The 15,305-nt window shown below is 34.5% G+C and overlaps 3 protein-coding genes across 3 annotated transcripts; 2 read left to right on the top strand and 1 right to left on the bottom strand.

Annotated features, from left to right (window-relative positions):
- Positions 1–4,199: 4,199 nt before the first annotated feature.
- Positions 4,200–7,574, top strand: LOC126657569 (receptor-like protein kinase 7). Its single transcript, XM_050352278.2, has 2 exons — positions 4,200–6,900; positions 6,985–7,574. The coding sequence occupies exons 1-2, from the start codon at positions 4,362–4,364 to the stop codon at positions 7,365–7,367; spliced, it is 2,922 nt and encodes a 973-aa protein (XP_050208235.1). The 5' UTR covers positions 4,200–4,361; the 3' UTR covers positions 7,368–7,574.
- A 3,926-nt stretch (positions 7,575–11,500) lies between these two features.
- LOC126673915 (uncharacterized) lies at positions 11,501–12,796 on the top strand. Its single transcript, XM_050368236.1, has 3 exons — positions 11,501–11,539; positions 11,987–12,397; positions 12,478–12,796. The coding sequence occupies exons 1-3, from the start codon at positions 11,501–11,503 to the stop codon at positions 12,649–12,651; spliced, it is 624 nt and encodes a 207-aa protein (XP_050224193.1). The 3' UTR covers positions 12,652–12,796.
- An 88-nt stretch (positions 12,797–12,884) lies between these two features.
- On the bottom strand, positions 12,885–14,683 carry LOC126673905 (uncharacterized). The gene is made up of 5 exons (XM_050368224.2): positions 14,429–14,683; positions 14,121–14,344; positions 13,669–14,040; positions 13,306–13,580; positions 12,885–13,214 (listed from the first exon to the last, which is right to left on the bottom strand). The coding sequence occupies exons 2-5, from the start codon at positions 14,221–14,223 to the stop codon at positions 12,885–12,887; spliced, it is 1,080 nt and encodes a 359-aa protein (XP_050224181.1). The 5' UTR covers positions 14,224–14,344; positions 14,429–14,683.
- Positions 14,684–15,305: the final 622 nt, after the last annotated feature.

Genomic DNA, 15,305 nt, shown 5'->3' with positions numbered 1-15,305 from the left:
TAATAAATATTAATTTTTTTTTGACATTATCAGTATTTAAAACTCATCAATGAGTTGGTATTTATTGATATTTAAAAAATAAATAGAAACTAGTGGCTATATTATATAAGTGTACAACAAAAAAACAAGAAAAATATTATTCATAATATTAATTACTCTTTCCGTTCAAATAGAGTTGTCCAATTTGAGAAATTTTTTTGTCCCAAAATTTTTCCACTTTCAAAAAGTAACAACTTTTACACTTACTTTTTCTATATTACCCCTATTTAAAATTCACTAATAAGTAAATTGAAAGTAAATTGCAAGTGGACTATATATTAAATAAGAGTATGACAAGAAAAGTAAAAAAAAAATTATAAAATCCATAAACAATGATTGTTTTTTTAAACAAAAGTGGACAACTCTATTAAAACGGAGAGAGTATGTTTTATAATCTGTACAATAATTCTATTGAAATGGAAAATTTAGTGTTTCTATAATTAAAATTTAAAATATACGAATGGTGTATTTTTCTCTATTTAATTAATTATTTGTAATGTTTAATTTTTCTAAATCATCTATCTGTTCCGAGGGAGTAATAGAGATGAGTATGGGAAAATATTGATTTTGTCATTTGGTTGGAGGAAGTGAATGATAGGGGGCATGATTAAGTAGTCTTTTATTTTGGATTCACCAATTTCTTCGTTTCTGTATGCCTTCTAATCTTCTACGATAACATTATCCACGTGCTTGCTGAACTGGCCTAGCACATTAAAGTCAGCATCGGCGGCTTGACTCTGCCTTTGCTTTGACAATTATGTGGCTTTAATTTTGATTTTTTTTAAAAGCTAAGAAAAACTTTTCTAGTTTTTATAAAAATACAGACTAACTCTTAAGTTATTTTTGAAAACAGTCAAGTTTTTTTTGTTTTAAAAATAGAATAAATAACCCCGTTGATCCATCACCATTAGAAATATTCATTAGTTGTTTATATGTCTTTTATGATCATATAGAAAAAATAATTAAAAATAATCTGAATGTTTAAAATATTTACCAAAAATTTGAGAGAATAAGTGTTTAAAAAATAAATTAAAAAATTTTAAATGCTCTTTTCAAAAAATTAAAATTGTTTTTATATAATTTTAAAATATCAAAGGTTTAAGTGGCCCAAAAAAAATTTAAAAAACTTATGTTTTTTTTAAATAACTTAATTTTATATCTTTTACTTTTAAAAATATCTTTCAAGTGCTGATATTTCATTACTCAATGATAGATAGAATATTCCTTTAAAATACAATACCGAATATAATTTATTCATTTATACTACTATTTTCTTTTAATTTATGGGTAATTTTATTACAGTTTCTACTCAGCTTCGCTTTAACAATTATATTGAACAAAGGATCACTTTACCCCCTGAACTTGGCACAAAGTATCAAAAACGTCCAAATTAGCAAAACGGGATCACTTTTACCCTGAACTTATCAAATTTAGTACAAAAACCCCCCTCCCCACTCTCACCCTAGAGAGTGTACCTCACTCTCCGGTTTTAATAGGGGTTTTGGTTTTCTAAGGTGGTTTTTGATTGAAAAAAGTTTAAAATAGTCCTAATTTTTTTTAAACATTTTAAATTAATACCTAATAATTTAAAAAAATAACAATTTCATCCTTTTAATTTCAAACTTAAAATTACAAATTAATCCTCCAACTTTTACTTATATTCCAAATTAATCCCCAAAAATTATATTTTTTAATAAAAAAATTAAAAAAATTTAAACATTAAATCAGACCCATGGGTCAAAAAATTGACCCATGGGTCTCAGAGGAGCTGCCGGCAGCAGCTCCTCCGTTCTTGCTCGTCTGAGACGAGCAAGCACCTTGCTCGTCTGAGACGAGCAAGAACCTGCTCGTCTGAGACGAGCAGAGACCTGCTCGTCTGAGACGAGCACCACCTTGCTCGTCTGAGACGAGCAAGGATGTGCTCGTCTGAGACGAGCAGATCTGTGCTCGTCTCAGACGAGCAGATCTGTGCTCGTCTGAGACGAGCACAGATCTGCTCGTCTCAGACGAGCACATCCTTGCTCGTCTCAGACGAGCAAGGTTCTGCTCGTCTCGGACGAGCACCGACATGCTCGTCTGAGACGAGCAGCAGGTTCCGGCGAGGAGGATCTCCTCCTCGCCGGAAATTGTAAAAAAAAATTCAATTTTTTTTTGAAAAAAGTTCATAAAAGCCCCTGAATTAATTAAGATTAGTATTTTAGTATGATTAATGAGTATTTAATTAGAATTAATGAGTATTTAGAATCTCACTCTCCAATTAGGGTGCCACGTCAGCATAGGGGTGTTTTTGAAACGGTTTTGCCAAGTTCGGGGTAAAAGTGATCCGGTTTCGCTAATTTGGACGTTTTTGATACTTTGCGCCAAGTTCGGGGGGTAAAGTGATCCTTTGTTCCAATTATATTTGGCTTTGGTTTGCCTTCTAAGATAAATAAATAAAATAATACTAATATTTTGATTAACTATAATTGACGTGTTTGAGGTTGATTGGACACTTAACATTAATCAAATAGCCTGAATTAGTAAATTGCATTTTACTCCACCAAATTATTCTGTCAGCACAAACATGGTTATTAGTTACTGCTAATTGCTTTATTATCATCCAATTTAAAGCAAAATCGTTTCCCTATCAAACTTCAAATGTCTCCACTATATATACTATAGTAATTTTACCAAACTTAAGTTGACACAACTTCTTGAAATGAATCTGTAATTTTTAACATATGTTTTCAGCAAACCAATTTTCAGAAGAAACTAAAATTTCAGTTTCTTCTAAAAATCACCAATTGTTTTTGAAGTTAAAAGAAATATTTCTTCCATTTTTTAAATTGTCCATTAAGCGAAGATTGTATTAAGATAGTGGGTTAAATTATAAAAACAAATACTAATAAATCTCTTTTAATTATTAAATGTATTGTAAATTGATTCATATAGAAGATAATAGCTACAATTATATTAAAATTTTAAAAAAATTAAATAATTAAAGACAATTTTTTTTTTAATAATTAGAGAGGGGAGAGTGAGGCTCAAACACGAAATCTCTTATCAAGATGCATGTGTCTATTACCACTGTGCTACAAGAGCAGAGTGAAGCTCAAACACGAGATCTCTTACCAAAATGCTTGTGTCTATTACCACTGTGCTATAAGAACAGAGTAAGGCTCAAATACGAGATCTCTTACCAAGATATCTGTGCCTATTATCACTGTACTACATGAGCACTGGCTAATTAAAAGCAAATATATTTAACTAAATGTACAATTAAAAAAAAATCGAGCGGTACTACCAAACTGAATTTTAGTGTCATGTTTTTATAGTTTCTACCATTTTCTTGATTAAGTACCTGGTATAACTTTAATGATGCGGTAGAAAATAAAATGTGTCTGTGCTACCATACTAACCGTAGAATTGGTTCAACAGTCGATCATCAATTGGTCTTTCATTTCCCCAAACATTTGACTTAACTTCCAATTCAGTCATAGCTCTGTAATTATTTCAATTTCATTAATAAACCATTATTTCAATGGTTGAATATTCTTTGTTACAAGATGCAAGTTCAATGGATTGTGCTGTAGCCTCTGCAAATACTAATCTCTTCTTGAACATTATTCTTGTCCTTGCACTTATCTGATCTCACCGCCCCTGCTGTTTTCAAGCAGCAAGCACAGTCCTATTTTAAACACATTTTATTGAAAACATAAAATTATACCAATATTTTTACTGATAATTGTCTTATAAATCGTGTTTAGAATATTGATAATTTATTTAAAATGTTTCTAAAAATAGAAATAAGATGTTCAAAAAAAATATTCAAAAAAGAGCCTTAAAATAGAAATGAAGAAATAGTTTATAAGCTATTCAATAATTAAAAGAAAAATGGAATCAAACATATACCCTTAAATTATAAAAATATAAATTTCATTTGAACTAATTTTTTTTATAGAAGACTAAATTTATTTATGCAGTTTGAATTTGATTTATAAACACAGCCAAAATATTTGAGTTTAAATTTCTAGGAAAATGGATCAATTTTACTATAAGTATTTGGCATTGCACATGAGGTCATGGGAAAAATTAGCAAGCAAAAATAGAAAAATCGTAATAATCCGCTGACAATGATAACAAAAACGAAATTAGTATCCTTAAACATGAAAAAAAAAAAGCAACAGTAAGCAAGTAATGACAAGAACTAAGCACAGAAACTTTGAGACTAAATATAAACACCCGCCCGCCATCCACCTTAGTTAAGAAATTGTCATTTTCTTAGTCTCCTTCACTTGAAAACATTACCCTTTTCTTCTCTGCTTTTCAGTTCACCGGCCGCCATGTCTAAGGCCACTTCTCCTCTGTTTTTCCTCTGTTTCCTCTGCTTTTTCTCTGTTATCAAATGCGGCGAACTTCAGATACTTCTCAACATCAAAACCTCCCTTCAAAATTCAAAAACTAACGTGTTTGATTCTTGGGATAGAACACTTCCCGTTTGTAAATTCACCGGAATTATCTGTACTCCAGATAATTCAGTCAAAGAAATAGAACTTTCGAAGCGAAACTTATCTGGAATCCTCCCTCTTGATTCCATATGCAGCCTTCAATCTTTGGAAAGGCTTTCACTTGGATTCAATTCTTTATCTGGTAGAATCATAGGTAACTTGAACAAGTGCCGCAGTTTGAAATATCTTGACCTTGGCAATAATCTTTTCTCCGGTCCATTTCCCGGTTTCTCTGATCTGGTTCAATTAGAGCATCTTTTCTTGAATCAAAGCGGATTCTCTGGTGTTTTTCCATGGAAATCATTGGAAAATATCACTAATATGCTTACACTGAGTTTAGGGGATAATTCTTTCGATCCGATTCCATTTCCATCCGAGATTCTAAAGCTAACAAAGTTGACCTGGCTTTACTTATCCAACTGCAGCATCAGTGGCTCGATTCCTCAAGATATCGGAAAGCTTTCTGAGTTGACTAACTTCGAACTTTCTGATAATAATCTTTCCGGTGAAATTCCCTCGCAAATAGGAATGCTCAAGAATCTTTGGCAGCTCGAGCTCTACAATAACAACTTGACTGGTAAATTACCAGTTGGATTTAGAAACCTTACAAAACTCGAGAAGTTCGATGTGTCGATGAATAATTTAGATGGAGATTTATCTGAATTGAGATTCTTGACTAATTTGGTGTCGATACAGCTGTTCTATAATCAGCTTTCCGGTGAAATTCCGGCGGAGTTTGGCCAATTCAAGAAATTAGTCAATCTTTCTTTGTATGGAAACAAATTAACCGGTTCACTTCCTCAACAACTCGGTTCTTGGGCTAATTTTGATTTCATTGATGTGTCTGAGAATTACTTGACCGGTCCAATTCCACCCAATATGTGCCAGCAAGGGAATATGAAAGAACTTCTCATGCTCCAAAACAATCTCACCGGCGAAATTCCGGCAAGTTACGCCAGTTGCAAGACGCTGAAGAGGTTCAGAGTTAGTAAAAACTCTCTCTCTGGAGTTGTTCCTGCCGGAATATGGGGATTGTCTGAAGCCAACATAATTGATATAGAAGAAAATGATTTCGAAGGTCCGGTTACGCATGATATTGGGAATGCTAAAGCTCTTGGACAGCTTTTCTTGGGAAATAACCGCTTGTCCGGTGAATTACCAGAGGAGATATCAGAAGCTATATCTTTGGTTTCGATAAAGTTGAACGACAATCAATTTTCCGGCAAGATACCGGAGACAATTGAACAACTGGAGCACTTGAGCAGTCTTTATTTGCAGAAAAACAGGCTGTCTGGTTCAATACCAAAGTCATTAGGCTCTTGTGATTCTCTTACTGATTTAAACATCGCTCATAATTCACTTTCCGGTGAAATCCCATCTTCTCTGGGATCTTTACCAACTCTAAATTCTCTTAATTTGTCAGATAATCAACTTTCAGGTCAAATTCCAAAAAGTTTGTCATCTTTGAGGCTAAGTCTTCTTGATCTAACCAACAATAGATTAAGCGGTCACATACCTCAGTCTCTGTCAATAGAAGCTTACAACGGAAGCTTTGCCGGAAATAATGGGCTTTGCAGCCAAACTGTGAGCACTTTTCATCGGTGCAGCCCGGAATCCGGGATGTCCAAAGATGTCCGCACACTCATCAGTTGCTTTGTCGTAGGAGCAGCAATCTTGCTGGTGTCACTTATGTACTTCTTGTACTTAAAGAAAAAGGAAAAGGATCACGACCGTTCTTTGAAGCAAGAATCATGGGATGTTAAGTCGTTCCACGTGTTAACATTCGGCGAAGAGGAGATTCTTGATTCCATTAAAGAAGAGAATCTAATCGGAAAAGGAGGATCTGGAAATGTGTATAAAGTGTTGCTAGAAAATGGCAAGGAACTTGCTGTCAAACACATTTGGAATTCCGATTCCGGCGGCCGGAAAAAGAGCTGGAGCGCGACTCCAATGATTGCGAAAAGAGGAGAAAAATCTAAAGAATTTGACGCAGAAGTACAGACTTTGAGTTCAATTAGGCATATGAATGTAGTGAAGCTGTATTGCAGCATTACAAGTGAAGATTCAAGTTTGTTGGTTTACGAGTATATGCGTAACGGAAGCTTATGGGATCGGCTTCATACGTCGAACAAGATGGAGCTTGATTGGGATACAAGGTATGAGATTGCAGTAGGAGCAGGCAAGGGACTTGAATATCTGCATCACGGATGTGACAGACCCGTGATTCATCGAGATGTTAAGTCTAGTAATATTTTATTGGATGAGTTCTTGAAGCCTAGAATTGCTGATTTTGGTCTAGCCAAGATTGTTCAGGCTAATGTCTCCAAAGAGTCCACACACGTCATAGCTGGTACTCACGGTTACATAGCTCCCGGTAAGTGAATTTTTGTCATATTATTTTGCGATTCTAGAGACGAATTTAGTATTTGTTATTAACAATATTCTTATATTTGCGCAGAATATGCGTACACATACAAGGTGAATGAGAAGAGCGATGTGTATAGCTTCGGGGTAGTGTTAATGGAGCTCGTGAGCGGAAAAAGGCCGATAGAGCCGGAATTTGGAGAAAACAAAGACATAGTGGATTGGGTGTCGAGCAACTTGAAGAGTAAAGAGAGAGTGTTCAGCATAATAGATTCAAGAATTCCTGAAGTTTTTAAGGAAGATGCTATAAAGATTCTGAGAATCGCAATTATGTGCACTGCAAGACTTCCTACAGTAAGGCCCACTATGAGAAGTGTAGTTCAAATGCTAGAAGATGCAGAACCATGCAAGCTGGTGGGAATTATAATTAGTAAAGATGGTGGTAGCAAGAAAAAAGAAGTGACTGATAGAGTGTGAGATTATAATTTGGAAATTCTAGTAGTTGAAAACTTGTACCAGTAATGTAACATAGTAGACATATATAGCTTGTAAGTTGTAACATATTAGCTCAAGTATGCAATTTTGTGTTTTTAACTTACAAAGAGACGTAGCTCTTTATTGTACCAGTGACAGTGAATGAGAAGCAAAAATTCAATAAAATTTGTCGGCTTCTTTTTTCACTTACTTTGCTCTCAAGTATCCATGTTCAATCAAAGGGCAACAGGCATGGCTTTGATGGGTTTAGACCGGTTCAACTAGGGCCACTCCTTTAAATGCAAGTCTAAGTTCAAACTGAATTCGGTTCAGATTCAATATTTATCATTTAAAAATTGTGTTAATATATTAGACTTAGATAGCTTCACACTGATTTTTTTTTTTTGGAATTAACTAATAATTTAAATAAAAATAAAAGGTTAAACTACAACATAAAAATTTAAACCTAATACGAATTCGAACTAAGGATGAGCTTGATAAAAAGATAAATACTCAAACTCGTTCCAAACAGGCTGAATTGGTTGGGTACCCAATTCAATGAGCAAGTCTATTTTCATGGTAATTTCACTCATGTAAATATTTATATGTTTGTGGTTAATTACAATAAACATGATCAGTTTTAAACGGTTAAAAATATAAATCACATAATATATATTTTAATGATGAAATGGTAAGTCTCTATGTCATAAATAATAAAATCACATAATATTTTGCGTTGAATAAAATTAAATATGCAGACATTTAAATATTTAAATTGGTTTCTAAATAACAAAATCACATAATATTTTTAGTGTTGAAACAACTAAATGTGCATATATTTAAATTAAAACTGATTTCAAAGTAAAAATTAAAAAGACATTTATAAATAATCAAAATACAAATATGTATTAATATTTATTATAAAATATTATACCCTTTAAAATTTGAAGCTCTAACCCTTGGGCCTTGGGCATAGTTGCTTAGGCTTAGAACCCTGCCCGACAACAGATATATACAAGTAAATAAAATTATGTTAAAACAATTATGTAACTATTTTAAAGCGAGCATAAATAATATTGTAGATATAATAATTCAAATATCTTATTATATATTAGATTATTTAAAATATTTTTTAATTTTTTTATATTTATAACCATTTAAAATTAAGATTAATTGCGTATAAAATCACTATCTTTATTCTAGAATGCGATTTATAAGTTATCAATTTCATTAACTATCTTTTAATGTTTTATAATTCTATCGTTGTTTAAAAAAACTGGCAATTTATAGTTGACATGGCGACCAAAGAATAATGTTGCATGACAAGTCAGATGCCACACGTATTAATCATGTTGCTAAGTTGATTATTTAGCTCAAAATCTATTTTAGAACTCATATTTTATGGGGGAAAATGCAAAACAATGAATTATGCTCCCTAATATCAATGCAAAATACAATTAATTACTTGTGGCATCAGATTTGTCACGTCATGTCGTCCTCTAGTCTCCACGTCTAGAGGTGGCCATGGGCCGACTCAGCCCGTGAATCATCCCAGAACCGATCAAACACTGAATTGGGCCAAAAACCGACCTAGAACCGTGGGGAACTCAGTTCCGGTTCCAAATGGCGGTTCTAGTTTGAACCCTTTAAAAAACAAAAAAATTAGAATACCTACTATATAATAGACCCTCTAATATTTAATATTCAATAAATTGATAATTTTAATAATTAATAAAATTTTACGAAAACGAACTTCGTTGCATGTTGAATAATTAAAAAAATTATTATTTACTAATTTATAAAATTTAAAATATATTTTGCATAAATATTAATTATTAGAATATATATATATATATATATATATATATATATATATATATATATATATATATATATATATATATATATATATATATATATATATATATATATATATATATGTGTGTGTGTGTGTGTGTGTGTGTGTGTGTGTGTGTGTGTGTGTGTGTAAAAATGGAAATGTAAAATTTTATATGTAATTAACACTTAAAATTAATAAACCTTTTATTTTGTGTAAAAGGAAAAAACAGAAAGGAGATGAAGATGGTTTACGTGATTACATTTAGGCTATGAATAGCCCAGCTCAGATAAACATAGGACATAAATGCCTCAGTTCCAACCTTTAATGAGAATGGGTTCTGTTTGGAGTAGCCCAGCCCAGATGAACATATGACCCATGCGCCTCAGTTCCAACCTTTGATGAAATTTAACTTGTCTGCTTAATGCTTTAAGTTCAGGCTACCTCTTATATGATTCATTTTTGAGTTTTTGCGAAACAAATTCGAACGTTTCATTTTTTTAGCGATTTAAGCCTAATGTTTAAAATTTTACGAAACGAATCCTAACTTTTTCAATATTTGCAAATTGTAGCACAAGTTTTAATTTCAGCCATTTTGTCATCTTTTTAAGTTGCAAAAATGCGAAACGTTGGGATTTTATTTGCAAAATTTTAAAAAGTTGGTATTTAATATATCAATAATTTAGCTGCCACATAAACAAATAATGGCCGGAAAACGGCTTAGGTTACAATTTGCAAAAATTGGAAAGATTAGGATTTGTTTCGTAAAGTTTTAAACATTAGACTTAAATCGCAAAAAAAGTGAACGTTAGGATTTGTTTTACTAACACCCCTTTATTTTTTCGGTTAAAAAAATGATTCATTTTTATAATAATTTGAAAAAAAAATGATTATTTGTATGATCATTTATAATCTTACGAAGACAAAAAGAAGGAACAAATGAATGTATTGAAATTACATCCGTGTTCTATGCTCTATCCGTAAAATGTTATTCTAACAAGTTTTTTCCACATCTCTAACTGATAAATTTTAAAATATTTTATAAATTACTCTATAAAATATGCAATATACATACATGCTAGTTTCAATTTTATTTTTTTGAAATAATCAGAAATTTCTAATTTTAAAATTACAGTTATAAATTTTGAAACATTTATACAAATAATGAAAAGTTAATGATTTAAAAGTTGTATTAAATATCACTTATAAATAGTTAAGTTTTAGTTTACTAACATAATTGTGCTTTTTAAAATATTAGTAAAATTATGTCAGATTAAATAATTATATTATTTTTATTAGGGTGTGCCAAAGTCAAAGTCAAAATCGATATAATATAAATATAAATCTAAAATAAAAAAAATAGGTATAAAATATGAATAATTACTATAAACCCATGAGGGTAGGTCATAATATTTTTTAAAAGTATGTATTCACTTTAGAATTTTAGATCATTTGACTATTTCTCTCTTCCGTTAAATGGTGATGTCAATTAGAGGATTTAATTTAGCCATTCAACTTATTTTTTAGTAAAAATAAACTTATATTTTTAAAAAATTGCACTATGCAATGAATCATTAATCACTGTTTGATAACCAGTAATATTTGACAAAAAATAACCATGTTAGTGCATTTACCTTCAATATTTTATTTTTCCACTTTGGTTGTGCTATGTTTAGAATTTGGTATCATGATCAACCTTTTGAATTCTTTTAAACAATAACAGCTTATAGCTTCTCTAATTGCCAATTGAGTGAATGGTGAATATCTTTGTAGTTAAGAGATATTTAAGTAAACAGTAGACAATAATTGACTCTACATACACTATTTTTCGGAATTATGAAAACCATTGCTCCCTCCATTTCTTATCAAAATTGTCATTTCAAATTGATTTTTATGTTCTAATTCATTTAAAATTTTCAATTATTAATATATTTTGACTATTATTTGTATTATTTATATAAATATTTTTGAAAATATACAAAGCAATGCAATTAAAAAAAGGATAGAGGGAGTATTATGGAAGTAAAATAAAATAAAGTAAGATTAAAGAAGAACTGACTCACAAATGCATTATACATCTTTATTCTCTCACTTTACAATTTAAAGTGAAATAAATTATGTTTGTTTAGTTTAAAGAGAATAATAACTGGATTGCTATTCGCCGCCCCCTTTTGCTTAGCACCGCACAGGCGAAGGACAATTTTACCCTTTTCACATTTTCAATAGATAACCAATTCATAAAAAAAAAACTAAATCCTCTCAACTCATTCAACTTTTCACAAATTCATATTTTACGAAAATGTCGGATTTGGAACGAGATAGAAATCGACAACCTCCGGTAAGTATTTTTTTTTATTAATTTCGGTTTTTTTTTAAAAAAAAACAATTTAAAAAATAGAAAACGGGATTTCACGTCCCCTCCGGAGGAGGGAACGTGGATTTCCCACGTTCCCTCTTCCGGAGGGAACGTGCGGCGTCCCCTCCGGAAGGGGGGACGCCGGAAACGGCGTCCCCCCTTCCGGAGGGGACGGGGGACGCTGGCGTCCCCTCCGGAAGGGAGGACGCCGTTTTCGGCGTCCCCCCTTCCGGAGGGGACGAACGGCGTCCCCTCCGGAAGAGGGGACGCCGGAAACGGCGTCCCCCCTTCCGGAGGAGACGTGGGCGTCCGGCGTCCCCTCTTCCGGAGGGGACGCCGGACGCCCGTTCCGTAATTTAATATAATTTATTTTTTTTTTTAAAAAAAAATAAATTTAAAATAAATAATTATTTGAAATAAATTAAACAGATCACATGGCTCCCTTTTGGCGGCGAGCCTGCTGCCACCGTAGAGCACACTGCATATTATGGCTGGATAGCGTACCGGGACATTGTCGAGCCGTACATGCCGTCTAGGGTGCTGCGACAGCTGGGTTATGTGCAGACTGTACCTGTGCCAATTTGTCGGCCAATAGGGGCTGTTAGGTCCTGGAAGTCAATCAAGTACTCTGTGGACATGAGTGTGACGATTGCGGTTGACATGTGGAACGCTTTTCCGGTCATGTACAAGCTGCCGTTAATGGGATTTGAGGAAGCCCACGTTATTGCTGGAGGATGCCATCCAGCTTACCTGGACTGGTTCGAGCGCCATTCGCACCCCCGTGTCCTTCCTGGCAGAGATGTTCCACGACGACATCCTCCCCGCAGCAACAACGATTATGTAAGTTTTCATTTTATAATTTAGTGAATATTACATATATTTAACATATTGAATTTACTTGTCTATTTGTGGTATTACAGTGGATGACACTGGTGACCACGAGGTACGAGCATTTCATCCAAAAAGTCAGCACGATTACCGGCCAACATAGACAGCACTGCGACTTTGACGGCATTCCGGAGTTGGAGACTGAGTCGGAGGAGGCCAGCACGGATTTGGAGAGAATCATGGCCGCTTGGCGCATTGCTGACTGAGTGTTGTTAGTATATGTTGTATGTTTATATTATTAGTACTTTTTTATGATTATGGACTTGTTTTCTTTAGATGTTAGTTTCTAGAGAATTTTTTTATATTATGTACGTGTTTGTTTTTATGCAATTTCATGAACATTTTTAAATATTACGTACTGTGGAGTTCAAAAATATTACACGTATAATAATAAAACACACAATCAACATAATTACCGAATAAACATTTTACAATCAACTCAATCTGCCATACCTATCAAACTATCCCATTGCTCTCTCCTATTAGCATATAAAGTATGCCAAGACTGAACAGTATGGTCCCTGTGCTGGAACCACAGCGTGGGAATTGGTGGGACAGGAAAATTATCCTGCAAATTCAACCTAACAAAATGTGCGCGTCCACTAATATACAATATCACTATCTCCTTCGATGGTCGTGAGTGAACCTCAGAGGAATGCAAAGGCAGAACAGTAAACGAAGAGAACCGCGTCTGTTGTAGCGTCCCGCCTTGTATGTAAATAACAGCTGCATTGAAGATAGTGGCAATAGGGAACAAGTCATCCAATACCTGCATCCATTTAATAAGTCAGAATATAAATATCATTTTTTTAAAAAAATATAATAACTTTGTGATAAATTTATATAATTCAATTAAATACCTGCATCCAGTAGCTGGGGCCACACTCTCCGCCTTCCCAGCTAATACGTGTAATGGCCGCTTGCAACCCATCAATGAAAATACCCTCGTATCGATAAGGGTGGGCGGAGATTTCGTTTGCAATGTTCATTCTAGTCATTCCCCACATCTTCTCGTCACCATATATGTGGTCTGCCACCACGCGAAATCCACAGTTGCCGTCTCCACGCACGTCCACAAGCTCGTCAACGAATGGTAAAAGGAATCCTGGAATAACCTCCGCATTTTGCAAACCAGCTGCGGGAAATAAAAAAAATATTATTATAAATAACAAGGATACTACTACAGTAGACGTACATAACGAATATTAGTGGATGATAATTACCTGACGCGGATGTACGATTTTTCTGAGCTTTGGAAGATTTAGGACGACCAGGTACACGGTCCTTGTACTCATGACGACTCGGATCCCGCTTCGTTGATTTGCTCCCCTTTGGTCGACCTTTGACATTTGTTTTAACTTCTGGTTCCATGTAGCCTAAGTCTTCGGGGTGAAGTCGCTCTCGAACAATACGAGAAATATCACGCAACACTGAAGGATCCTTAGTCATGACCTCCTCGGCGACCTCGTGAAAATACTGATGTTCCTCAGTCTGAAAACCAGCAAAATCGGGTTGCGCAGATGTGTCCAACCCATCGCCGAGAATAACAAGTTTCGTCCAAAACGGGTGTATACTGTCAAGGCTGATCGGGTTACCTACAAATAACACATATTAGCTTTCAATAACAATATTAATATTTTTAATATTAGTATTCAATGAAAGTGGTGCGTGATACCTGAATCGACCACCGCTCGCAGCTCACATGCACAGGGGATCTGATGTGTTGATCTAACCACACAACCACAGCGATCGTAGACATCGGTACTCAATTCTCGCATACGCCTTAGTTCTTTCGATATTAAATCCAGACAGTAATGCGACACTCTGCATGAGAGCTTGTCAAATGGAAAACCGCGTCGATGTACGCCAATAGTCCGTCTGGAGTCCTCAAGTGTTTTGCTGCAGTAATTTTAAAACATTTATGTTAATAACAATGTCCACATAGTTTGTATAAGTACTAATATTACTCGAGAAGAATGTTACCGGATATCTATCAGCTGCGACTGTATAACTTTGTCGACCTTCGTCCAGACTGTGTCCAGAGCACCGGTGCTAGAGTTGAGCCACTGCTTAAGCTGAGCATGTGCGCTCTCGACTCTACATGTGGTGGTGTTTCCAAAATGTAGGACTAAGTCCGTCCAGCAAGATACGAACTTCTCTCTGTGTCCCAGCCAAGTCCCCTCAATGTACTGTATCAACCCTGGAAAACCTTTAAACCGATCTCTGAAGTGCTCCACAGCTCTGTAACGCTCACCCCGAGCACATCGTAGAAGCTTCTTTTTCCCCTCGTTCTTATGTGACGAAATGACTAATTCAAATCCAATCTTTATAGCAGTACTCTTAGCCCAAGTAATTGCTTCAACATCACTATCAAACCCATGATCTAGCTTAAACCAATCGCTGTAATCAATTCCATCACCGCCATAATCTTCTAAATCAACCTGCAAAACATAAATACTTACGTTTAACAAATCGAAATAATATGTAATAAAAAGTCGTAATAATATGAAATAAAAAATTACTGTAATTATTAAAAGTTAATTTCAACGTTTTTTTTAGCATTAATTAATTTCCGGCCGCGACGTTTCGGTCGCGGCCGGAAAAGGGGACGCCGGCGTCCTCTCCAGAGGAGAGGACGCCGGCGTTGGGCGTCCCCTCTAGAGGAGGGGACGCCCAGCTCCACGTCCCCTCTTCGAGCGTCCTCTCTAGAAGAGGGGACGCCCAAAATTGGCGTCCCCTCTAGAGGAGGGGACGTTGAATTTCACGTCCCCTCTTCTAGAGAGAACGTGAAATCCAATCGTCCCCTCCTCTGGAGGGAACGTGAAATCCAATCGTCCCCCTTGAAAAAATTTAAAAAAAT

Source organism: Mercurialis annua, linkage group LG1-X (genome assembly GCF_937616625.2).
Source record: "Mercurialis annua linkage group LG1-X, ddMerAnnu1.2, whole genome shotgun sequence".
NCBI lineage: Eukaryota > Viridiplantae > Streptophyta > Magnoliopsida > Malpighiales > Euphorbiaceae > Mercurialis > Mercurialis annua.
This window is presented reverse-complemented; position numbering and strand designations above follow the sequence as displayed.